At 40.4% G+C, this 27,536-nt stretch overlaps 1 protein-coding gene across 20 annotated transcripts in view; it reads right to left on the bottom strand.

Moving 5' to 3' along the window:
• Positions 1 to 27,536, bottom strand: part of EPB41L2 (erythrocyte membrane protein band 4.1 like 2) — a 261,971-nt gene that overhangs the window by 81,517 nt on the left and 152,918 nt on the right. For all 20 annotated transcript variants that reach the window (XM_030316339.1, XM_030316337.1, XM_030316332.1 and 17 more), the window contains one exon: positions 5,259 to 5,363. In XM_030316339.1, coding sequence (XP_030172199.1) covers positions 5,259 to 5,363 — 105 coding nt within the window. The remainder of the gene's footprint in view (positions 1 to 5,258; positions 5,364 to 27,536) is intronic.

Here is a 27,536-nt window from a genome sequence, read left to right on the forward strand (position 1 = left end):
TCCCATCTACTTAACACAGCACAAGACATCCTGCAATATCCCATTTATAAACAGTGATAGCACCATTTTTAATCGGGGAAGAGGGAGCCTAAATGGTGGGGGGGAGGGGGGAGGGGCACATGTGGGTACATGTGTGTAGTGAACAGTACATAAGACTGGACAGGAGAAAAATGAAATTCTTAGTTGGAAATTCATCTCCCAGGTGATTCTGCCAAGAAGGGAAAAGTTCCTTTAAGGAAGCACTGCCAAGGAATCTCACAGAATCACTATCAGTAAGTCGGGTCACCCTTAAATTTATTGACACCATTATAGAAACATCAACTGGAGAATTCACACTGGGAACATAGTCCATAGAATCCTTCAACAACCCATATATGAAGTCTTGCAGGATGTCTTTTAGAATTGCGTAAGATGAAAAATCCCTCCAAGGCAAGATGATATTCTCCCATTTTTCCAGTCATGATAGCTATAAAATAGCATACCCATTTTTTTTTTTCAACGTTTATTTATTTTTGGGACAGAGAGAGACAGAGCATGAACGGGGGAGGGGCAGAGAGAGAGGGAGACACAGAATCGGAAATAGGCTCCAGGCTCTGAGCCATCAGCCCAGAGCCCGACGTGGGGCTCGAACTCACGGAGCGCGAGATCGTGACCTGGCTGAAGTCGGACGCTTAACCGACTGCGCCACCCAGGCGCCCCAGCATACCCATTTTTATGCCTTCACAGAAAGTTAAAAATTGTTGCATTTTCTATTTTTTTTTTCCTTCCTAGTTTACCCAGTTTTGAACCGTACTGTTAATATTCATCGGCTAGGTGACCTTGGGTGAATTATTTAACTTCTCTATGCCTCGTCTTTCTGTGTTTACAAAGTGTGGTTCATAATACCAACCTTTTGGGGTTGTTCTGAAAACTACAGGAGACAACACTTGTAAAGTGCTCGAACACAGCCTGGTGCATTGTGAGAATCCCAGAATGATTAGCTATTAATAGTCACGTCTATTTTATTCGGAACATGTTTTATGATAAAAGCCACCTTGGATTCTTTTAAAAATGAAGTTATAAATAAGTATGCTTAACTACGAGCCTCAATATAAATATGATATTTCCATCCAGAAATAAAACTGCCCCACTGCACACTTTATTACTGAGATGGATTCCACCTGGAATGCCTGCTCCACGCTAGCAGCCATTCTTCAAGGCGTATATTAACTTACTTGTTCTTCTAAAAGCTGTTATCTGACCTAAAGTCAACATGATACTCATGATACGCCCTGCCATCCCACAATGGGCCCTCCCCAACTCACTACATGGCACTTCCATCCATCCAAGAATCCAGACCCTCTTATTAGTGTTGGGTCATCCCTCACACCCAGTCAGCTGATTGATTCTACCTCTTTCCTCAATCGGTCTTCAATCATTTACTTGTCGTTCTCAACCACAATTTCACCTGAGGCCACTTCCTGTTTTGGGTGAGCAGTGCCGCTCATGCCCCTCTCCTCCCTGTCCCTCTCACAGCCCAAGCCCACCCACTTTATGTCTCTCCTTAAACAGCATTCTCTCTCCTAGCCATCTCAGCGTCAATATGCTCTCCTATAGAGCAGTAATCAAATTTTAGTAACTGTTTAATTCAGTTTTTCACGGTCTCCTCAACTGGAACGTAAGTGGGGACATCGTGAAGGCAGGGTCTTTGTCTTAACCGTTTACTGCTAGATTCACAGGAGTACCACTGCTTTGCACACAGGTAATTTTTTTTTTTAACCTAAAGTTTACCATCTTAACCATTTTTTAGTATACAGTTGAGCAATGCTATACAACAGATTCTAAAATGCTTTCATTTTATAAAACTGAAACTCTATTCCCATTGAATGATTGCTCCCCATTTTCCCTGTGCCCCAGTCCCTGGCAACACCATTCTACTTTTTGTTTCCATGAACTTGATTATGGATACTTCATTTAAGTGGAATCACAGTGCTTGTCCTTTTGTGACTGGTTTATTTCACTTAATATAATGCCCTCTAGCTTCATCCTGTGACAGGATTTCCTTCTTTAAGGCTCAATAATATTCCATTCACCACATTTTGTATGGACAACGTTTTGTTTATCCAATTCATTCACTGATGGACACTGGATTGCTTCCACCTCTTGGCTATTGTGAGTAATGTCACAATGAACATGTGTGTGCAAATATCTCTTCAAGATGCTACTTTCAATACTTTTGGATATACACCCAGAAGTGGGATTGCTAGGTCATATAATTTCTAATATTTTGAGTAACCTCTGTCCTATTTTCCATTATAGCTGCACCATTTTACATTCCCACCACCAGTGCTCAAGGATTCCAATTTCTTCATATCCTCACTACCTCTTCTTTTGTTTTCTTGCTGGTGGCCACGCTAATGGGCGTGAGATGGCACAAAGTCACTATTTAATAGATATTTGTTAATGTCTAGATAGACGGAGGCCACAAAGATAAAAAAGTATGGTCTCTGCCCTCAAGAAGTTCCTAGAGTAACAGTAAGAAAGACTGATATAAATAAGGTTTGTGCTGAATGTCTAGATAACAGATGGAAGAAACATCAACTCCCCTTGAGTTGGGAGCTGGAGGGATGGTGGTAGTAAATGGTCAAGGAAACTCTCATAGGGCAGGATACTTAAATGTTAAGTAGGCACTCAGATACAAAAAAGAATGGGAAGGGCATTCCAAAGGTAAAGAATAATATGTTCAAGCAGATATAGTATGGACCAATAAGGCTCCTGTTAGGAGAGAAATCTGGTGTGGACTGAATCCAGACCGTATGTGAGAGGTTACTGGAAAATGAAACGAAAGTGGAGCCTTGTAAGCCATACTAAGAGGATTAGGTTGTATCCAGTAAATGGTGTTACGCCAGGGAGAGCCAAGATCCAATGTGCACTTCAGAGAACTCAATCTAGCAGCAGTGTGAAGGAAGCATCACCATAGGGGCCTGGGGCCAGGCAGTTAATCCACATAGGAGGCTAACAAAATGGTCAAAGCAAGAGAGGACAGGGACCTAAACCAAAGCAAAACTGTGGACAGAGAGAACCAAGAGAAGGATGTTAGTGGGTAGAAAAGACAGAGCTTTTTGACTGATAAGCAATGGAAGGAGGTGGAAGGAGGTGGAAGGAATCTCTACCTAACTCTTCAGGGAACAGATGAAGTTTAAGGGGCAGATGCCAGCTTGCTTGGAGACAATGGACTGCAGTGCAGTGTCCAGTAGGCAGCTAAATAGGAGTCGAAGATTCAGGTCAAAGATATGGATTAGACACATACATTGGAAGTTGTAAAAATAAAAACTAGTGAATCCTAGCTAAATACCACTCTTTCTTATGTAAATCTCGTGTTGCAGACATACCAGATGTCTTTATGTAGTATATCCTGTTTCTACTAACAGAACGTGTTTTTCTGCATATTTTACAACATGCTAAATGGTTTCCCTTTTTCCACACGGCTTAAATGCTTTTATGAATCTCCCCATATGTAGTCTCAGAAAAAGTGGATAATGATAGCCAATTCCCATCACTTTCTCTTTTATAGCTTTGCGGACCAGCAGAAGGCCCATGGTTGGAAACATTATCAAGACCACTTTTAATTTCAAGTCTGAAAAGAGCAACTAGTTTATTTAGTTGAATATCTAATTTGTTATTACTTCTGAAAAAAGTATTCTAAACAGAATTCTAGTTAGAATACTCACATACTATTCTGTAGGCAGGCATCCAATGTAATAGTCTTTGGCTTAAATGTGGAATTAAACCAATTAGGTATCAAGACTTTAAAAACTAAGCCAATTGAGAAACTTTAATTTATAGATAATTATCACCCTTAGTACCCTGTATTTCATTACCAGGACATAAAACAATGACAGCATGTGGGCAAATAACTTCACAGCCTATGTTCATCTGCTATGTTGTGTTCTATTGACTGTGACGTAAAATGTCAGATGCTGGAAAGTACCTCCTTTGACTGTGACCAAACGCTCCGGGCATCCTCAGACAGAATGATCACAGTGAGTCTGTCCACAGGCACAAGCTAACAGACTTGAGAGGGCTTCGCTCTAGGGTGCCAGAGGACCAAACCTTTACTCTTCACTCCTACACTCAAGTATCTTCTCTACCATTAGTCAAAGTGAAGTAGAGAAGGAACAGTCCTTTCTTGACAATGAGGAAAAAGTGCTAGAGACTGAATGTTGTCCTCCCCTCCCCCACTCATACCTTGAAACCTAATCCCCAATGTGATAGTATTTGGAGGTGGGGCCTTTAGGAGGTGATGAGATCATGAAGGTGGAACCCTCATGGATGGGAGTAGCATCCTTATAAAAGAGGCTCAGAGAGCTGCCTGTCCCTTCTGCCATGTGAGGTTACAGAAGGCACTACCTTTATGAACCAAGAAGTGGGCCGTCACCAGACACAGAACCTGCTGGTATCTTGATCGTGGACTGCCCAGCCTTCCGGTGTTGTTTCTCAACCACTCACTCTATGGTACTTTGTTAGAAATGCCTAAATTGACTAAGACAGAAGGCTGCAGGTTAATTCTGGTTAATTGCCAGAATGAATTAATATCTCTCTCTTTAATTCACATATGAAACTGCAAAGTCCTGACGGTCCCCGGAATTGGCATTAAGCATTTAAAGGATTCTGATGCTCCTGCTTAGTGTCTTGGGAAACTCTTGGAGCACAGCAATCTCAACACACTTGATGTCAGGCAGATTTGCACTGGGTCCTGGCAGCTCATATCTACCCAACCTGTGTCCAGATGGGCACCACCTCCTTTTTTGCCCTCAGTAATCCAAAACAGGGCAAGGAACACATTCACTCCACATGGCCACCACAGTCTGTACAGCAAGGCAAACACTCTCTCCCCAGCCTCCAGGTAAGTACGTTCCTTCTAAGATGCTTCCTTCCCTGTTTTAGGCATGCTTAACTCCCAGCATACAGGTGAATTCAAGAGCTAAAAATTCAACATAAAACATTTTAAATCAGTTCTTTTAGTCTCTAATAATTAACACAGGATGAGACATCCCATTCTGTCTGCTTATAGTATTAGTGGAAAAGCATATACACTCACACAGTGCAAAAAGTTATAGGTGATTCTCTCTATACAAGGTTTTAGTATTTAGCAAATTTCTACAATATAAAATGTGTCAAAATAAATTATTTTAAAGCTAAAATTTTATACCATTTGAGGAAAAAAATACAGTATTTTCCTAAGAAGAAACAAACAAACTTGAAATCATTTCACTTACTTTCTGTTCAGGGCTTTCCTGAAATAAAAGTCCAAAATAGTCCTTTTCCAAGAGATTGAGATGTTCGCACACTTTGTCAAATAACACTTGTCCCTTCGCACATTTCTGAGGGAAAAGAAATGACATCTTTACTTTTCAAGCACTAAAGATTCCATGAGTACTACAAATAAAGGACTTCACATCAGATAATATTATTTAGCATAATATATTTGTTTTCTAATCTCTTATAATACAAGAGTGATTAATAAGCTTTTCACTTTAGAATTCTTCCTCCTCCCTACACAAGGCATACATTCTAAAATGAAAGCGTGATCAAATGCTTTACTTGCTACTCTATGAAAATATAAAACAGAATCAAAAAGTAAGATGCCAGGAGTTCACTTATTTTTATAATAGTACAAAAACAGAGACACCTGGGTGGCTTAGTCGATTAAGCATCCAACTTGGGCTCAGGTCATGATCTCGCAGTTTATGTGTTTGAGCCCTGTGTCAGGCTCTCTGTCAGCTCAGAGCCTGAAGCCTGTTTTGGATTCTGTGTCTCCCTCTCTCTCTCTCTCTGCCCCTCTCCCACTTGTGCTCTCTCTCTAAAATAAATAAACTTAAAAATAAAGTAGTACAAAAACACGTCTAAACTGCCTCCCTCAAAATTCCTCAAGGTGGCTTATATTATATTTGTGAAATATACTCCCCCAGGAAAATCATTTAGCCCTATTCTTCAGTGGATCCTAACATGATTTATCCCATCAGTACTTAGGCTTTTTTGTTCCACAATTTGTAGAATAGAAAAAAAAAATATTTTTCAATTCAAGCTATGCTTTTTCTCAAGAATGACAGGACATTCTTCAGAACAATATTTTAAGATACAAGGGAATGGAACTAGGAGAATAAAATCAGTAGTCTCTAAGGATGTATTTTGTCTTAAGTAGTTTGATGTATTTTGTTTAAGAAGCTGCTATCCAGAGATGTAAAAGCCTTGGACAGGCACAGAAGAAAAACTCATAGTCTAATCAATGGCAAAACAAAGTGGTGACTCATTTCCAATGAAAACGCAGACCCCTGGGAACACTCAAACTGCGAGGTCAGGTCACACACACCCCTCCATCCCCTGCATAGACAGAAGCTGGCCACTGGACTACAAGTGAAAACTGAACACGCCCTCAGACTTTTTCATTCTCAAGATGAATGCCCTAATGCCATCAAAATAGATACTTATTAGTTAATCCACTATGTGGAAACTGAGGTCTCCCACACATTTATCTTTAAAAATGGAATAAGAGGGGCACCCAGATGGCTCAGTTTGTTAAGCATCCAACTCTTGATTTTGGCTTAGATCATGACCTCACAGTTCATCAGATCAAGCCCCACACTGGGCTCTGTGATCGCAGCAGAGCTTGGGATTCTCTCTCTCCCTCTCTCCCCAAATAAATATTTAAAAACAGAACAAAAATGGAATAAAAGACATTTTAATTTCAAATGAGTACAACTCTGATAAGGAGTTTCAAAAGACGGTCTTCAGAAACTCAATGCAAGGGTCTGTTTTTCTCTCCTCTAACCTTTCTTCCTTCTCTTTGTGGGAGCAGAGGTGGAAAACTCATGCCTGAGAGACATGCAAAGGAGGATCTGGAACTTTCATTATTAAATGTTTTATAGTAATGTTTCTTTTAAAAAGAGGGGAGCAGAGCTAAGATGGCAGAGATATAAGGGGACAAGGATTTTCCTTGTCCCTCAAACACAGCCGTAATCGGGTCAGATCACTTGGGACATCCAGGAAGTCAATCTGTGCAGTGGCAGAACGATCTCCACAGGTGGAGTGAGACTGCTTGGTGGGACAGAGGTGCATGTATGTGAAAACTGGGGGAGATAAATTGGCACGGGTATGGAGGGTAGGGAACGCCTTCTGTGGAGAGACTAAAGAGAAAGAGAAAGAGAGAGGGGCTGTGAAATTGCAGTATCCAGTTAGCACAAGAGGCAAACCTCTCCAGACCACAGACTGGGGGACGAGAAATACGGTGAGTGCCAGTTTCTATTTTGTAAACAGACTTAGGAGCTGAAACTCGGAACTTTCTAAAGTGCACAACTTTCTCCAGACTGAAGCCAGAGCCCTGTGCACGCACCTGGGGGCAGAAGGAGCCAACCCTGGGGCGCAGTAGGATCTCAGGGGCACCCTCAGAGAGAACAGTCCCTTTCCTCAAGCACCGTGGGGAGAAGGTTTATTGCCTCCCCCAGGGACAAAAGACTTTGCAGGCCCGAGCCAAAGGCCTTTATCAGCAGGGCAAAGTGGCGCTACCCCAGAGCAGGCTCTGTGAGGTGCAGGGCCCTTGAAGACACTGGGTTTTGAATCCCAGCTGAGTGCGTGGGAGAGAGCAGAGTAGGGCAAGTCGACCTATTCGGTGAGGGCTGCCTGAACAGCGTGGTTTGAGACACCTGGTCTGGGGTGCAGAGATTGGGGGGGGGTCGTCATTTTTCTCCCCATCACCAAAGGTGGGGCTTCAGGGAGCAACACGGCAGTGCCCCCGTGGAGGCGAGACCTGCTTATACCAAACCTGCCCTTCCGTGCCTGGTAACTGCACATCTACCCAAGTAAGATTGACACTGACCGTACCAGACCGCCTCTCCTCCAGACCAGCACAGCCACGGCCCCACAGACCAATAGCTGTTTTTTTTTTTTTTTTTTTTTTTTTTTTTAATTTTTCTTTGTCTTTTTGTTTCTACCCTCCTCTTTTTCTCTTTTGGAACCAGGCTCATAATTTTGGATTTGTTTTTGATGAATTATATATACTAATACCAAATATACGTGTGTGTGTGTGTGTGTGTGTGTGTACGTACATTTGTTCAATCAGGCATTTTTTATTCTTTTTACACCTTTTCTAACCTTTATTTTCCTTTCTCTTTCTCTGGATTTAGCATTATAGTTTTTTTGATTCTCTGTTTGGTCTTCTTCCCCCCCACCCCCCCCTTTCATTTTTCTCTTTTTATGGGATCAGGATTCCCCTTACCTTTTTCTTTTTCCAGGGTGTCTTCAATGAACAAATCAAAGCACACCTGGTTGAAAGTCCAAACACTCCACCACTACAGGCGAGCAGTTTTCCAGAGGACTGACCAGTGGGACTGAGCAGCCAAAACGCAACAACAGGGTGCACACAACATACACCAAAAACACTTCCTGAAGTGCCAGGCCCTGAACGGTGTATGACGCCTTTTTAATGTAATAGTGCTCGCAGGTGCGGGACACAGAACAAGCTATTAAAACACGCAAAAGACAGAAACTTAGCCAAACTGACAAAATAGAAGAACACAATACAAAAATCGAGAATTCTGAAAGCAGTTAGGGACAAACAGGCCTTAACCTACAAGGGTAGACACATAAGGGTGGTGGCAGACCTGTCCACCGACACTTGGCAGGCCAGAAGGGAGTGGCAGGAAACATTCAATGTGCTGAATAGGAAAAATCTGCAGCCAAGACTCCTTTATCCAGCAAAGTGGTCATTCAGAATAGGAGAGATAAAGGCTTTCCCAGACAAACAAAAACTAAGGAGTTCATGACCACTAAATCAGCCCTTCAAGAGATCCTAAGGGAGACTCTGTGAGTGGAAAGCAGTAAAAAAATAAAAATAAAATACATAGAATTATACTAAATAGCAGGGGAAAGAAGGTGAAAGCAACACAGATTATTTCAACACAGCAAGCACTGTACCTTCATTGTATCACTACAGATTCAGGAAAGTACTAAGGACATTTAAAATACGTATGTGTGCCTATGTCTGTATATTCAAAGTACATATTAATAGAGTATACTAAGGAAGAGTATTGAACTCTGGATTCCAAATGCCAAAGTTTTACATTCATTTCCATTACTAACAAATTATGTGACCAGGGAAAAGATACTTCACTTCTATTTGCCTTACTTGGCACATCTGTGAAACAAGGGAATAAAATCCACCACAGACTAGAGTACCAAAAATTGTAATACAGAGAGCTTAGAACAGTATATGTGGCACATAGTGCTTCATCAGTATTGGCTCCTATTGTTATAAGCTGGAGAGTTTTGTAACATGAAAAGTGATTAGTTTCACTTACATGGGATTTTGGCTTAAGCTTTTAAAATGAAAGCTTCTCAATTTCATTATTTGATCTACATGCAATTATTAACCTATATAATTAAAACTTTGAGTTTGGAGGTATTTTAGAGTAACTTTATGAGGAGAAGGGAAGGCAAAGCAGACAGCTGGCTTTCTTAAATGTGCAGTGAAATCATGGTCCAGGAGGAGATATGGTTGCAAATAACAGCAATGAATATTTTAAAGGTAATAAATAAGATAGAATTCACTTTCTCTGATGTGAACTTCAACAACATTGTTCACTTCTGAATCTGTAGTGAGTAGAAAATGGCCCACCATAATAGGTGGTCATAAGATACCTCTTGAATCAACTGGAAAAACATTATGGTGTACTATATGTAACATACTTATTTTAATGAGGTGATATTTAACCTACTCAGGCTCCCAGTGACTGACCATAGCCACAATTTCAGCACCCACTTTGAAATTAGGAACTTTCCTTATCAGAGATAACAAAGCAAGTAAACTACTATAGCTCCTGACACATCTATCTACTTGAACACCATCCTCTATGCATTTCTAATAAAGGACTCACAAAAGACATTTTATTTACTATAAAGCAGAAATTATCTTCTTTAGAAAGATGCCAAAAAACTCAAAAAGCGCTAATATAAGTTGTCCTTTAACCAGATAAAATTTCCCAAACTTACCATTTCTACAAAACATCTGGCAATATGTGACAACTACTTTCAAATGAGCAAACTAGTAAAACCATTAGACATCATGAAGAAATGTAACAGAAACAAAAGGAGATTCATACTATTTGATAGTATGAATGCTATTGATATTGACAAATGCTATTTGAAAGCAGGGTCAAAAGAATATTTAAGACAACTAACGTCTATGAATACATACCTCTGTTCAAAGAGGAAACCTATTCCAACACTGGCTTAAAGTGCATTTTTATTAATAAATCATACTTTCTCACTGGTTTCCATTTCAAAAATAGAAACGTGCTCTCATGGACAGAATTCCCCTAGAAGATTAAGAGCAAAAACATCCACAAAGCTCACCACCACAATTTGGCATCAGTGTGCTGGGCAGCATGGGGCAGGGAATGAGGGGCATCCACACAGGGGCTGGAGTCAGACCTAGTCCCTCCCTCATCAACACCTTGTAGGCACTTTACTATTACTAGACAAGTGAGACAATAGGCAAACCAGACAGTCTCCTTAACTGTAAAAGGAAGTCATAGGTATCCCACAGCTCACTGTGAGGGTCAAGTTAACCCAATGAGACAGTACACATCAAAGTGCCAAACCAAGTGCCTTCCTCCATCAGCTGAATCCTGTCACAAACTGTTCTTTCACTAGCCCACATCTAACAAACATCAGAGTATCTTCTAGATGCTCAGATTGCTTCTCTGCTATGCTCTCCTTCCCTTCTCTAGGAAACAGATTTTAAATGCTTGATTAGATCTTAACTGCATACACATATTACTTAAGATTCCATTCAGCATCTCCACCCTTAACGAACTCAACATCTGGCTGGAAAAGCAAGAATGTAAAAATATCGTGAGACACGTACTAAAAGATGCATGTGCAAAGTGCTATGGAAACACCAAGAACAGATGAGTAACAGGGTCTGAGAAATACCACAGCTTTACCAAGACTGTAGCATCTGAAATGAATCTTAAAGGAAATGATTTCTTTCAAGGCAGAGAAACAGCATATTCGGAAGAACTTAATTTCCCCTTTGGATGTTTATAGAGTCTGATGCGGCCAGTTTCTATTCAAGTGACACTGGAGACTATAGGAAGATGAAAAAAGTAACCCATCCCTAAGAGACAAGCCACGCAGTTTGCCTGCCAGTCATACAGTCCCACTCGCACACGACTGCAAGAGCTTGCCAGGCTAAAAGGCTCAACATATTCTGATCCAGCATCTAATACGTATTAGTTCCTATGTTAAGACATCATGAAAACAATGACAAATAAGACATAGATGGCCTTGGGAACTTTACAGTCAAATGACAGAAAAAAATAAAAAAAGAAATCCCCAGGGGAAAACCAAGTCCTGTGAATCTATCCCTTTAGAGATAACTAGCTCCCTGGTCCAGAGGACATAGCCGATGGCCCTGGAGATAGCTTCATCCAATAAACAGCTCTACTCAAAGACAATGTCTTACTCTGGGCATAAAGGTTAACCAAATACAACCACATCTTCCCTCGGGAGTTTAAATACAAGATGCACGCGCACGCATGTACACGGTTCTCCAGCAGAGTGGTATCAACACTGAGGTGAAGATAGTGAGAAGGCAATCAGCAGAAGCCAAGGGTCTCAGGAGGTAGACCTCTAGTTGCCAAGCATGTTCCATTGGTCTCACTAGTCCCATGAGATGTCCCATGTATATACCCACATCCGCCAGAAGGGGAGTGAGACTAGGATAAGGAAAATTCTGCTTAATGTACATAACTACTAGGCATGCAGCTTCCTATTTGCATGTAAGATACCCTGGGAAGTTCTATGGTGAAAAAAACCTGTTTCCCATCATTCAACCTGATGTTCCCCAAAATTATTTGGCTAAATAAAGCACAGTCATATTTTAATACAACACTTACTAACTTACTCCATATCAGAATTACTGTTCTCCAGACCATTTATCTCAAGAAATGCGGGAAAAAAAGATTACCATGATCTGGCCCTCAAGCAGATTTTGGAGAATGGCATTAAAATTTTTTATTACTATTAGTATGATTTATTAAACTTAAAAAAAAAAAAAAGTTCACCCATTACCTTGTTGATTCAAAAATGCCAAAAAAAGAGAATTTGGTTTAAACTGGTTCAGAATTGGATGCATCTAGCTGTCTGGCTGAAGCAAATGATTATTCCCAGAGATTTACAAAAAAAAAAAAAAAAAAAAAAAAAAAAAATCCCAACAAATATAATCAAAAAATCAAAACACATACAAAGAAACCAATCACTATTATTATTAGATGCAATATCAAAATCAGATCTTCATATACTGTAGATAATGGAATTATCAGGTACAGAACACAAAATAAGTATGTTTTACATGTTTAAAGAAATATTATAAAATATAAACTATCAAAAAGCAGATTCTGAAAAGAACCAAACAGAATACCTAGAAATAAAACCTGTAACAATAGATTATAATCCAAATGGGCAGATTTTGGCACGGTTAAAGAGAAAACCAGTGAACCTCAAGATGGATCTGAAAAACGTAACCAGAATGCAACAAAGAAAGATGGAAAATATGAAAGAATTTCAGACATGGAAGACAGAATGAGGAGGTCTACATGTATTTCATCAGAATTCTAACTGAAGGGGCATGAAGGGGCAACTGGCTGGCTCACAGTGGAGCACGTAGCCCTTGATCTCAGGGTTGTGAGTTCAAGCCACATGCTGGGCACAGAGATTACTTAAAAATAAAATCTTTAAAAAAAAATTCTAACTGAAACCAATACGGATAATAAGAGGCAATAGGCATCTTGCCTATGTAAAAGATGTAATAGTTGATTAATGCTAAAACTCTCAAATTAAGAAAACTCCACGGATCTCGAGCCACATAAAATGAAATCCATTACTCTATAATCACGTTATTCCATTATTTTATTATTCTGATTCATTAACATTCAAAAGGTTTTGACATTCTTTTTTTAAAATAATAAATATAGTAAAGCCACCAAGACAAGAGGGAAAGAAACAGGAGCTAAGGAATAAGGATTGATTGTAAGAAAACTAACAGAAAACCCAGAGAAGTTACTCTTAAGAAACCTACAACGGATCCACTTGTGGAAGCTAATTCAAAAAGGCAAACAAAATACACGCTTCTTCTCCCATTAAGAAACTATATCAGACTATCTCATGTTGAATACTACATATTCAGGGTTCCACGTGGTTACGCTTTATGAGTGCTCCTCTTCAATCAAACTTGCCCATAGCGGTATGACCCAGTGGCTCACAACTTCTCTTTGCCTTCACACTGATCACTTTGTGTCACACTCCACAAATAATGCTCACGATTCAGGGGAAAGGAACCAAGACACAATTCATAATGGTAACACGGAAAGACGTGGGGTGGTATGCCAGTTGAAACTGTTCCTTCTCCCCTCCAGATTCCAGTGTGTACCGTCTCTTTCGTTAGAATCACTGATTCTCAACTGTATTGAGGAAAAATACTGCAGTAAAGTGCCAGTGACCTGGATTTGAACAACAGCCCCACTTCTTAAGAGCTAGGTAACCCGAGGCAAGTTACTTAACTTTGCTATGCCTCAGTTTCCTCTCTTTCAAATACAAATACTTCTGGGGGGTCTGGGTGGTTCTTTCGGTTAAGTGCTCGACACCTGATTTCAGCTGAGGTCACAATGTGAGGGTCCTGAGATTGAGCCCTGTGCCAGGCTATGTGCTGAATGTTGAACCTGCTTACGATTCTCTCTCTCCCCCTCTGCCTCTGCCCCTACCCGGCTCGACCCCTCATTCTCTCCCCAAAATAAAACAAAATTAAATAAATAAAAATCAAATATAACCACTTGCTGTATAATAGTGATAATTAAATGAGGTGTATTTAAAATGCTTAATAAAATATTTGGCACTTTATATGGATTCATTCAAAGGCAGCTGAAATCACAGGACCTTTCTGAGCTGCCCTAAAACTAATTGATTTTAAATATGATAAAAGAGCTTTCACACTTATTTCATCCAGTTTCATTTCACAAATGAGAAAACTAAGGTTGCAGAGTTTAACCTATTTTTCAGTCTGATTTCCTGAATTTCTTTTGAAGAACACAATTCCTACTTGTGATACCCATAAACATTAGCACTCAGTATCATCCAGGAAGGCAACTTCCTCCTATTATCATTGTTTTGACTTTTTTATAAACAATTTGAATTCTATTTCATGAAAGGACTACAAATATACATTTGTTAACCAAGCAGAAAATACAGATATTTTGTTTTACTATGTGCACTTAAAATACCAGTACAAGTACCTGTCATAGCACTTTGGGAGTATTGCCCCAGATAACGAGGACTGTGGACTTGCCAAGACATACTCTCTAATTTCTTTCCTTTTTTTTTTTTTTTATATTAATGTTTTTGAGACAGAGAGAGAGCACAAGCAGGGGAGGGGCAGAGAGAGAGAGGGAGACACAGCATCCGAAGCAGGCTCCAGGCTCTGAGCTGTCAGCACAGAGCCCGATGCAGGGTTCGAACTCACAGACTGTGAGATCATGACCTGAGCTGAAGTCGGACGCTTAACCGACTGAGCCACCCAGGTGCCCCTCAAATTTCTTTCTTAACCTGATTTATTTCCAACTGTTGAAACACTACCTCTAGAAAAATCTCCAAATTCTCGTTCCCCATAAAATCTAATCTCCCGATAGTTACCTTTCTCCTTCAAGTACTTTGTTACACATCTACGGTACTTATTCTTATATTCTACTCCTTTCGATATTACTTTTGGAGACTGAATTCTTTAAGCAAAAGTATGTCTTACTTTAACATCTTCTAGGGCAGCATTTCATTGAGTAACTAGCTCACTAGTAGGTCAAAATATATCCATTGGATGGAATGGCTTCGTGCCATGATGCCAGCCAAAAAGTTGGCCGAGCAGAGTCTAGAATTCAAGCCTCTGGCTAGCAGTCTTATGCAATCTCCTGGATCTAGCTCATGGACTACCACCCATAGATATTCAAGGAGCTAAACCAAACACACACTGCCAACTACATTCTGGGAGAAGAACAGCCACAGACCTACATTTCATTTTCACAATTCTACATTGTACTTAAACTCTTCGTTAGTAATTAGAGCATTTCCAAATACTTCTTGGGAACCGGAGAAATGACAAAAGCAGAAGTCAATCTGCCTCTCTTTCTCTTAAGAGCAGGCCATGCCTCACCTTTATGCAGAAGGAGGCAGGGGGGTTTTATAGACCCTTTACATTACTTCACAAAGACATCAGTTTCACCGTTATTTCCTCTTGCTAAGCGAAAGCATGCCTTTGCTTTGTATCCCTTCTACCACTAGAATCTTTACAGACTATGAACTGTGTCGATTGCTACTCTATTAGCACTGAGTTAATTAAACCATTAAAACCATAAAACTTGCCAACCACACTCCAAAAAAATCTTACTTTCTATATTAAATGCCAACAAGCTTTACAATCTCTTTTTCCCTGTCTGCCTCTCCCTAACCCCACTTACAGCACAGACCAGAAATATAAAATCACTGGGCTGAAAAATTAAACAAAAAAAAGTCCTTTGGTCTACCTTCCAGGTATCAGATTTTTTTTTCCATATTTAAAAGACTACATAATATATTAGAGAGCTCCAAAAGGGGGGGGGGGGCGGGAAAGACATTTTAGATGGGTTTAAAATATGTTAGTCAAGGACTGAATTAAAAAAAAAAAGAAAAAGAAAAAGAAAAGAAAGGCAATCTACAGCAGACCCAGCTGAAGAAAGACAGACTGGAATCTGAGAAGCTGAGCAAAGTCCCCCGTGCCTGTCTGTTATTTGTGGCATTCACTATTGAGGCCAAAACATGACATTTCTGGAGGCCTCTCAACTTAGAGGAATTTGTGCAACTGCTTACCCGGCAGATTGCAGTGGATGCCAGCACCACTGGCGTTTTATAAAGCACCATCACGGTCTCCGTGTAGGCCCCTCCACACTGTAGTTATTGTGTGCCGAGGACAGAGTGCTGGGAAGTGCACAATGCAATGCATACATTACACCCCTCGAACCATGTATTTTGCACTAGCTCTAAACTACACTATGCAAATATAAAAGGCCAAGGAAAGAAAGGTATGCAAAGAGCAAACACAACAACAGATACATTGTCAGGCCATGGAGGAAATCAAAGAAAACCATACAGAAGAGTAAAGAGAGAGTCTCATATAGTCTAAGGCCATCATTTACCAGATGGTTCTTTCCCTACCAATCTGGGTGAGCTGTCAATACACCTCTGTCCCAAAGTTCACTGAAACCCCAACAAAAAGGGGTGCCTGGGTGGCTCAGTCGGTTAAGCATCCAACTTCGGCTCAGGTCATGATCTGGCGGTTTGTGACTTCGAGCCCCGTGTTGGGCTCTGTGCTGACAGCTCAGAGCCTGGAGCCTGCTTCCCATTCTCTGTCTCCCTCTCTCTCTCTCTGCCCCTCCCCCCTAATGCTGTCTTTCTCTCAAAAATAAAAACATTAAAAAAATTAAAAAAACAACAAAAAGGAAGACACTATATCCAATTATTGTGTGTGTGTTGAAAATTTAATTCCAGAAATAAATGAGCCATTGATAATAAAGATTTTTAAGTTTCCCTGATTAATAAGAATTAAATTTGAAAACATTTTTCCAACTACTCAAAAAGACATGCATATTATAGAAAAAATATATATACATCTATACATAAAGTGAGTACAAATATGCACATACATGTGTAGATACACACATATGTATCCTTCTTACTCTGAGTAGTTGAAAAGTTTGAAAAACTTTTTCATTAGTGATCAGGAAAACTGTGTATATGTACATCCACAAAGAAATAAACATACATTATCAAGATTATGTAGCGTGTAGGTTTCTTTATTTTTTTTTTAATTTTTTTTTTTTAACGTTTATTTATTTTTGACACAGAGAGAGACAGAGCATGAACAGGGGAGAGGCAGAGAGGGAGGGAGACACAGAATCTGAAACAGGCTCCAGGCTCTGAGCTGTCAGCACAGAGCCCGACACAGGGCTCGAACTCACGGACCGTGAGATCATGACCTGAGCCGAAGTCAGACGCTTAACCAACCAAGCCACCCAGGCGCCCCGCGTGTACGTTTCTTATAAATCACCATAAGTAGAAGAAATTTTTCTTATATAGTATTCAAGACCAGGCTACAAAAGGGAAGGGGGGGGGAACCTCACAGGTCAGGTCATTATAAGATTTCTATTTCTTTTCCATTACACAGGATTCATGGGGTTAGGATTGATTGCTGAGCAATTCTGCATGTTGTGGACATGAACAACATAAAATAATGTAGTTTTAGGTGTTAGAAATAAAAATGCTACTAAAACAAAAACACACATGAGACCAGAACAGACTGCACAATACCTCCTGGTAACTAAATCCTGCAATAATTTTAAAGGAAACCCTAGCAAAGCTGGAAGCATAGAGGCTCACCTTTAATGCAAATCATACGCACCCCTTAATGAACTCCTCAAGGACAGAGGAATGTGCCTTTCATACACACCGAAAGACCCTGTTTCACGAACACAATTCTTCAGGTCCATACAAGTCTAAATGCAGTATTTGGATAGAATTTTTCTCTAACCCAGTGTGCCGACGCTTGAAATGTTTTGGAATTCTTAACTGGGCACACAATTCATCTCATAAGCAACCAGGTAAGTTTAGATTACAAATGACACAGAAAAGTAGGTTTCATTTCTATGCTCTGTGGACCACAGCAAAAACAACAAAATCCTGCTACTAATATTATAAACAAACCAACGAACACAGCACACTGTCAACCACCAACCTGAGTCTATGGACATGGCCCTTCTTCCTCCCAAAGCAAATAAATGCTTAATTTTCAGTCTTAAAAGATAACACACTGGGGGGGGGGGGGCGCCCTGGGTAGCTCAGTCTGTTGAGCATCCGACTTCAGCTCAGGTCATGATCTCACAGCTCATGAGTTCGAGCCCCACACGGGGCTCGCTGTCAGCACGGAGCCTGCTTGGGATGCTCTGTCCCCCTTCTCTCTGTCCCTCTCCTGCTCATGTTTGTTCTCTCTCTCTCAAAAATGAATAAACATAAAAAAAGGTAACACATTAAATTTTTAATCCTTCATCCACAATCACATTCTATATTTCTAAGGTGGTTGTAATTTAAATTTCCGGCAACCCAGACGCTTTCATCAGCTTTCAGGACACAAGAATCAGGTCACTGACCAGAGGGCACACCCTCGAGGACTTCTATCTCCACAGTGCAGAGCAGCCCTGCACTGTTGAAAGGGGCTGTTCCAGAGACCAGTCCCCACTCCTCTCACCAGCATGCTGGCTCCAGGGTAATCCCAAAGCGAGCCCTCAACTGGGGATGCAGAAAACCTCACAAAAGCCCCAGAGCGACGGAGCTTGAAGCTTATTAAACAGACCCGATTTGTTGATGAAATGTAAATATCTGCACAGAAATTTTATATAAGGGATTGTACTTAATTTTTGGCTTTGTCTTTAACTAAATGATGATAAACACCCTTGTCAGTTCTAATACGTGTCATAAAAAGTGGTCCCTTAAACACCTTCCTTTCCTAATGAAAGTTGAATGAAACAGTATTGTAGCGTATCAGGAAAGAATCATCTAAATCTTCATTTGTTCTAAGTGAACAGCTGCTAACTGGCCTGCAATTTCTCATATGCAAAATCCAAGTACATTTCTATTCTTAGAGTTCTCGTTGATTTTGGTGGTAAAGGAACTCATCTGACTTTTTTTTTTTTTTTTTTTAATCCAACTGGCTATGGACAAGGTCTCTCTCCCGACTCTCCAGTAAGAAGATAAATCCTTGGACATTAGGGATTGGTTTATTCAAAACTGCAAAATAAAGTGTATTGTTTTTATTTTTTTTTTATTTTTTTTTTTTATTTATTTTTTTTATTTTTTTATTTTTGGGACAGAGAGAGACAGAGCATGAACGGGGGAGGGGCAGAGAGAGAGGGAGACACAGAATCGGAAACAGGCTCCAGGCTCCGAGCCATCAGCCTAGAGCCCGACGCGGGGCTCGAACTCGCGGACCGCGAGATCGTGACCTGGCTGAAGTCGGACGCTTAACCGACTGCGCCACCCAGGCGCCCCTAAAGTGTATTGTTTTTAAATCATGTGGTGTTTTCCTACTTGTAAGAGTACTAACTAAAATCTAGAGTCTAAGCAAGTTCTTTGTATTACGAAGCCACTGTGCATATATAAGTGGTGTCGGTTTCCATTATGGGCCTTCCAAGTCACTAAGTTACTAATAAAATATAAAAAACATTGTCAGGAATTTATCCAAGGCATGGGATATTAGTGTTTTCATCCAAAATCCAAGAAAAACAAAAAAAGTATCCTGAGAAAAATATAATCAGGCTTTTTAAAAGATAACAATTGCAGTTAATCAAGTCCTTGCTACACGTGGAGTGCTGCTCAAAGCAAATCCCGACTAGACAATCAGAGCCAGAGTGAGGAAACAGCTGTCAAGTAGACCCAGACACATAGTCAGACCTCCTGCAGTCTCCATGGAGGGTCTCTACTCCACTCACTTTCCTACCACTAGAGGAAAATACCTCGTTAATAAATCAACAAGGGGCTCATTTATGAATTCACCCAGTATCTGGGGAGCAGCGGTTCCGCAGAAGGTGCCTGGGATGTTACAGCCTCTCAGAGCAGTTCTTCACTCTTGTGCCTGGCATCAAACCCAGGATCTTCAGAGGTGACACCCGCGGGCATCTGTACTTTTTACATTTTTCTATTAGGTTTTATTTCTTACAACAGTTCCAGGTTCACAGAAATGGAGAAGGCGCAGAGATTTCCCATATACCTTCTAGCCTCACAAATGCATAGCCTCCCCCACAGTCAGCATCCCCCCCGGGTACATTTGTTACAACTGACGAACTTACACGGACACAGTCATAGTTACCCGAGTCCATAGTTAACATCAGGGCCCACCCTTGGTGTGGCGCATTCTATCAGTCTGGACCAATGTATAATGACACGCGTCTACCATTGTAGAGTAATTCCACTGCCCTAAAAATCCTCTGTGCTCCTGTATCTTTAAAAATCGCAACCAAGGATTCTGACCATGAGGCAACGCAAAGGTCAGGGAACAGACCCCCTCTCCCAGAGTTAAGACTATCTGCCCTCACACCAAAGTCCATTAGCTTTCTGTCTGGCCAGGCACCATGCAATGCTGTACATTCACCTTTCTTCCCTTTCAAAGGCTGAGACACAAAAGCCAGGACCCAAAGGAAAATACATTAACTGTTCAAGATTTCACTAAAAATCCTTTAAAAAAACGACTGGTTCGCAGAGCCTGGTAACATAAAATTTATCCGACAATCTTTAATAACAACTATCTTTGAAACTACATTTGAAATAAAATGATCAACAAATGGAAAAACACAAGACACACACTTGACCACAGATCTTATGTAGATGTGATCTTATCATAAACTGGGCCCAATGAAACTATTCTCACCTCTACTGGCCAGGAGTGTTTAAAATTTTTTTTTTTTTTTTTTTTTAAACAGTGGACCAAAGTAAAAGTTGCAATGCAGAATCATCTTAAATATTTACTTTATTACAGCTGTAAAACAGAGGGAAACAGGATCTGATGCAAAAAGAGAGGCCTCGAGTTTTTTTTTTTTTTTTTTTAGCAACAATAATTTTCTTATACCTCACCACCTGAATTTCTGATTCTTGAACTCAATGACAAGCAACTTTCAGACAATCTGAGAAAAAAAATACATTTCATTTTGAGATAGCACAGTTTTTAAACACTGATCTGAGGCAACAGTGTTTCCATTCAGCTTGACATTTTTTCCCAAGTAAAAGTTTTTTCATTCCTGGTGGGTGACTAACAAACTCAAGTAAAACCAAAAGGAAAATGACAACAAGGTCTTTGTTCACCATAGAGGCGGGTTGGAGGGGGGGGTGGGGGGGTTGGGCGGTGCTGGGTGAATCTTCAAGACTTTAGACTTTAAAGATACATAAATTAACTACATAAGGAGAAAAACTGTGAGCTATCAGAGAGAGAAACATGGGGATTCAGAAGCAAAGAAGTTAGAAAGTGTTTGCGTAAGTGCGGCTGTGATGCCTCCCCAAAAGGCTACCTTACCACCAATGTGTCTACCTGATCCAAGGACGCCATAAATCCAGCTTTCTAGACTGACACAAACTGCCTTAATGTTTTCTCGTGCCTTGGCTTCACTAGTGAAATTTTACCACTTAGGATTCTTTAGAGACAAGAGGTTTCTTTTAAAATGCAAATAATCTCTTAGAAGGCAGTACAGGTAATCAATCATTCACACACTGAAGTCATTCACTCAAATCACGGAAGCTCTCATTACTTAGCTGAGAAATCTGCTACATTTGAGGAATTAGGAATTTAGATTCTAGAAGAAGAAAAAGTAGGCAGGAAGCATGTAACATGTTTTTGTATCATACTGTAAAAGAATAATATCACGGAGGTAGGAACAAGAAAATCTAAGGGAGAAAAGTACCAAAAAAATAGGAAAATAATCTGAGAAAAAGAAAAGATTTTAAGTTTTGGCCTGAGTTAAAGTGAGGTAGAAATTCTGTCTTTCACAATCAACCTGGCAATCTAATCACCTGTGCACTGTCTCAATAGGAAAACATACATTCTAAATAACTCATTTGCTGTTGTATGGCAATGTATAACCTGTTCATACACTGGAAACTTCCTTTATAAAGCCTCTCTGCACTAGGTATTTTGAATACCCAGATGGCCAACTCCAAGCCGTCCTGTATTATTTCTTCCCTAAAATGCAAAGTGACATGTGACATCTACTTGAAATTCAGAATCTTTTCCAACAGAAACAATATTTTTACCTGGCAAATAAGTTTCAGGTCAATCATTCTCGTTCCCAACTTCAACTCCCACCCAAGCCTATGAGGTGAACAATATACCAATGGTAAATACTGAAGCCCACGGTACAGTTTCTAACAGAATTTGGAGATAGTATAACATTTACTGGAAAACCTAAGTAAAATCAATACACCTGAGGATGAATGTTCTGACTGCAGAAGACCTAGGAATGCATGTCTAAAACACTAGGGAAATACAGAGAGAGAAAGAGAGAAAGAGAGAAAGAGAGAAAGAGAGAAAGAGAGAGAGAGAGAGAGAGAGAGAGAGAGAGTGTGTGTGTGTGTGTGTGTGTGTGTGTGTGTGTGTGTGTGTGTGTAATCCCAGTCTACAGCCCCAAATGGGCTTTTTGGAGGGGGAACAGTGGGAATAACAAAAAGTGAGAATTTATCAGTGTCACTTGGAAGAAGGCACCTGGCCTAAAAGCACAATTATTCTGGATCTTGGCAGATATATTCACCCTCCACAGTGGGTTGAAGACACCAGTTACTCTGTTGATGTAATACCCCTTGCTCTGAATTTCATGTTCACAAAGATACCTTATGATTATCACCTGGCATCATTCAAGGACTTCCTAACTATGAAGAAAAGAATTAGTTGACCAATTAACATATACATTTCATTCTTCCTGGTAGTTATCTCTCCCTATAAATCATTCCCTGGCATTCTAATGACTCTGTTCATAGGACTGATCTGCAAGGGCCAGTTTTCTTCTCCCTGACTGACTTGGGCACGGTGAATAAAGAATTAATGTGTGCTGGGATGTCTGGGTGGCTCAGTCAGTTAGGCGGCCAACTTCAGCTCAGGTCATAATCTCATGGCCCGTGAGTTTGAGTCCCGCATCAGGCTCTGGGCTGACAGCTCTTCAGATTCTGTGTCTCCCCCTCCCCAGTTCACACTGTCTCTCTCAAAAATAAATAAATGTTAAAGAAAAATTAAAAAAAAAAAAAAAAAGAATTAATGTGTGCCTAAAGCAGATAACCAGACTCTGCTCAATGATCTCCCAAGTCCTATCCTAACTGAACCTCCCCATCCCCTCACCCCCCATACACACACCAAACCCTGGGCATCCTACTGGTCTCCACCAGCACTGTGATCTTACTCTGCAAACTTCAAGTATTATCATTATCTCTACAAAGTTATGAAACACTGAGCAAGAGAGTGGGGTAGGGGAAAAACAGTAATGGAGTTTCTTTTCACCTATGTTGTGAGATACACCCAGATTTCAAAACATTACAAAGTTGAGCTGAAGTGCACTTTAAATGTGAGAAGTACTGTACCAATGTGGAGTTTCGTCTATTAACAGCCACCCTCCCCCCATCAATTTCTATGGGGATAAATGAGATAGTATTCTATAAATTAAAAAGCTTTTTAAAAACGAGGCACCTGAGCGGTTCAGTAGGTTGAGTGTCCAACTCTTGATTTCGGCTCAGGTCATGATCCCAGGGTCATAGGATCGAGCCCCACGTCAGGAGCCTGCACTGAGCATGGAGCCTACTTGAGATTCTCTCTCTCCTTCTCCCTCTGCACCTCCCCTGCTCACTCTCACTCAAAAACAAAACAAAACAAACTTTATGGAAATGTTAACTCTGGACACTTGTCCTAATCACTACATCCAGAACAGATCCTTACTACTGGAAAGGAGTCTGAAACCCAGCCTGAACGCGGAAACACAGCCTTTGCCCTCTGCTCCGACAAGCGAGGAGCATGGGCTCCGACAAGTGAGTCATAAGAGATGGGACTATTCCTCCAGAGTATCACCAAGGCTTGGTCGAGAAATGTGCAGTGGACAAAATCACACACTTTATACAAAGAGATAATGACCCAAATCAAAGGAATAAGAAATGAATTAAACCTATTAATTACCAAAACCAACATAACATATTTTAAGTTAATAGCGTCTCCATCTTTTCACTTCCTTTGACCTACCTCCACTCTGCCAAGAAAAGCCTGGGTCAAACCTAGCAACGCTGGCTTGCTCCTAACAAAGGTTTCCATGTTATCATGCTATCGTTGACCAAGGAGGAAGGAGGCATGCAAATCTTTTTTTCATAACCCCTTATTTTCTGCTTGGATATTCCTATTTAACCATTTTTAAATAGAAAATGTAATGGGCCAGGTATTGCTGAGTTTTCCTAAACAGACACTTAAATCCAGGAGCCCCTTTCTCCCGGTGAAGAGCTGACAATTCCAGCCCATGAGAACGTGGTACTTCCGTGGTCTCTAACCCATAAACGGTACTTCATCAATGACATTCATATCCTACTCTTGCTTCATATGTGAAGTTTATCCTGGAAAGTAAAATTTGTAAGCAGTTGTAGAGGAAAAATAAAATAGTTTTCTTTTTATCTTCCCAGCAAGAGCAGGAACCAAATCGATATTTGAGGACAAGAATTATTTCTGAACACACAGGCTATATTTAAATGAATACAGTTTTGAAACCAAATTTGTAAAATACTATGCAAATATGACGTTCTTAAACTTCCTATTTTTCTCAAAAATTACATACCATCACTAAGGGACCTCAGCAACCCAGTCATTAAAATAATTCCTAAGAGGGGTACCTGGGTGACTCCATCAGTTAAGTGTCTGGCTCTTGATTTTGGTTCAGGTCATGATCTCGCAGTTGGTGGAATCAAGCCCCACGCGGGGTTCTGTGCTGATGGTGCGGAGCCTGCTTGGGATTCTCTCCCTCTCTCTCTGCCTCTCCCCTGCTTGAGAGTGCACACATCCATCTACTCTCTCAAAACTAATTTTTTTTTAAAGTTAAAAAAACTAAATAATACCTAAGAAATGAAAATATAACTTCCTTTTGTCTAACGTTTTCTATTATTCACTGTGAAGAGTGGAACCTGGCATAAATGGATGAAAAAGTATAATCTCTTTAAAAGTGACTAAAATGGTTAGAGAGGCTGGTATCAGACTTCTAGCCAGATGAGCGAACCGAATTTTTTTTAAAGTATCTTCTTTTGAATATTGCTAAGGACCATTTCCATTAAGACTTATTTCGAAAACCAGAAGCATCAACTTCTGCAGGCTAGCACATTCTCTGCAAAGTATTTGCTTAGAATGAATTTTGACATTTGATTCATACAGGCTTTCTGTGCTACAGAACAGCTTAGCATTCTCACTTGATTCACTTTAAACTGCTATTACCAGAAGTATGAAAAGAGATCAGTAACTATAACATCCTAAAACCCAGATTAATTTTCCTCTCTACATAAATGACCAGGGGATGAACAAAAATCAGACTCAGACGGGTTAAAATGGCATACTCCACACAGGACACACAAGTATGAGATGCAGTTAACAGGCAGAATGAAGCTTTTGTCTGAAGGTGCTATAAGAGTTAAAAAAAAAAAAAAAAAAGTTAAAAGTAATATTCCTCATAACTTTTCTATCAGAGCCCATGTGTGACTTGCAGAACATAACAAAACAAAGTATGAAAACAGCAATCTGACAGATCCTGTATCAATGCCTGCATCATCCAGCCACCTTAAAGAAATTTTTTTCTGGGTTAATCCAGTGCTTTCTGTACATCAGATTTTATTATGTTCTATTGCATTCAATCCCTTTTAAGATCCATATGCTAGCATACTATATTACAGTACTTTAAATATTCACGAGGGGAGCCTGGGTGGCTCAGTCGGGTAAGCGACCAGCTTCGGCTCAGGTCATGATCTCGTGGTCTGTGGGTTGGAGCCCCGCGTCGGGCTCTGTGCTGACAGCTCAGAGCCTGGAGCCTGTTTCAGATTCTGTGTCTCCTCCTCTCTCTGACCCTCCCCCATTCATGCTCTCTCTCAGTCTCAAAAATAAACGTTAAAAAATTTTTTTAATCTAAAAAATACTAATGATAAATTCTGTGTTTTTACTGGGCCACAGAATATGAATCCTGCTGTGGGAGGGACAGGATGAAATAAGTGGCCCCAACATTTGTGAAATGAACATGCACAGGGAAGGAAGGATTCTCAAACCCGGGCCCCCTTCAGGCTCCTGCACACATCACCAATCTTGTGGAGAAGGGGAACAGGGAGATAGGATCAGGGAGGAGAATATTTAGCAAAATTTCTACAGTAGAGAAATAAAACTATCAGTTACATTATCTTTAATTTCTTCAGAAGGGAGAGCGGCGACTAAAAATAAAACAGTAACAAGAACAAGTTTAACAAGAGATATTTTATGGATTTTTTTATTGGCTGAGAGAAATAAGATTATGTCTCTTCATCTGATGAATTCTGTCAAGGAGCTAAAATTTTTTAATGCCTACGTATATTCTGGTGCATGAGAAAAATGCAGCTGAACCGATTTTCAAGTACAAACCTTACTCTGACGATGAGCTTCGTGCCATTTCTAACCTTCCTCAACCTTCAAATAATTTTCACTCAAAACAGAAAAATATTCAAAGACCCAGTGCCTGTTCTGCCACCACCCTCCAGGCTAGAGTGAAAACTTATTAAATGGTATGAAGCAGTCGATTATCAAGGAGTGAGCTTGCCTGGCAGCATGTGTGAGAAAGGGCCAGGAAGAGATGGATGCTGCCCTCAAAATTATGTCAAGATGCTTACTCACAGTGACAAGTTACATTTAAGTGTCACATTTAATGCTTTCAAAATACCACTGACGCAAGGGCAAGCCCCAGATTTTGAAACCAAAAGTGAGGATCACAAAAAGGATAAAGCATGTGGTAGCATTCTTGACCGCCTAGAAATGAAAACCATATCCTTTTTTAATGTGCTCAGGAGGAGCGCTATTGAAAAGAGGCAGGGAATAAGGTATTAATTATATTCTCTTCCAGCCCAGCCTACACTCAGCCACCAAGCAACCGCCCATTTAGGTGAAAGAAGTCTTATGCCCTAGGAATCCACTTTCCCTACAGGGCCCTGAGCTCCTGAAGGGCCAGGACCACATCATACCCATGTCTAGGGGCTCCTGCCTAGCAGTTTGACTGCCTTTTGTAGGAATTTCATTGTTTTCATTCAGTTAAGCCCTTGAAGCACTTCTACAAGAACTTAGCCTGCTGTTTCTAAGTATTTAAAAAGCAGGGTGGAAAAAAAAAGTTTAAAAAAAAAGTTACAGAGAGGGAAGGAGGCAAACCATAAGAGACTCTTAAATACTGAGAATAAACTGAGGGCTGATGGGGGGGGGGGGGGGGGGGGGGAAGTGGGTGATGGGCATTGAGGAGGGCACCCGTTGGGATGAGCACTGGGTGTTGTATGGAAACCAACTTGACAATAAATTTCATATTAAAATAGACAGACAGCAGGGCAGTGGTAGACAGAAGTAGCAATAAGGGGTGGGGAAATACAAATATTTACGTATACATGCAAATCTTTCTTTTTTAATTGGAGAGGGTGGACAGAATTAGGAACAGAAATAAGCAAATGCAATCATTCAGCTAAGGACGAAAATTTTATACATACACAAGAAAGTAGAGAAAAATAAACCAACAATTACTTTTTATGAGTAGGGCACAAAGTCCTGTGTTAAGGTCCTATGGGGAGAAAGAAAGTCCCTTTTCTCAAGGAACCAACACCCTTCTCCAGGTGAAGAAACAATAGGAGAAAAATCAAACAATACAAGAGTTTAGCACTTTTTC

The sequence above is a fragment of the Lynx canadensis genome, chromosome B2, assembly GCF_007474595.2.
Source record: "Lynx canadensis isolate LIC74 chromosome B2, mLynCan4.pri.v2, whole genome shotgun sequence".
Lineage (NCBI taxonomy): Eukaryota > Metazoa > Chordata > Mammalia > Carnivora > Felidae > Lynx > Lynx canadensis.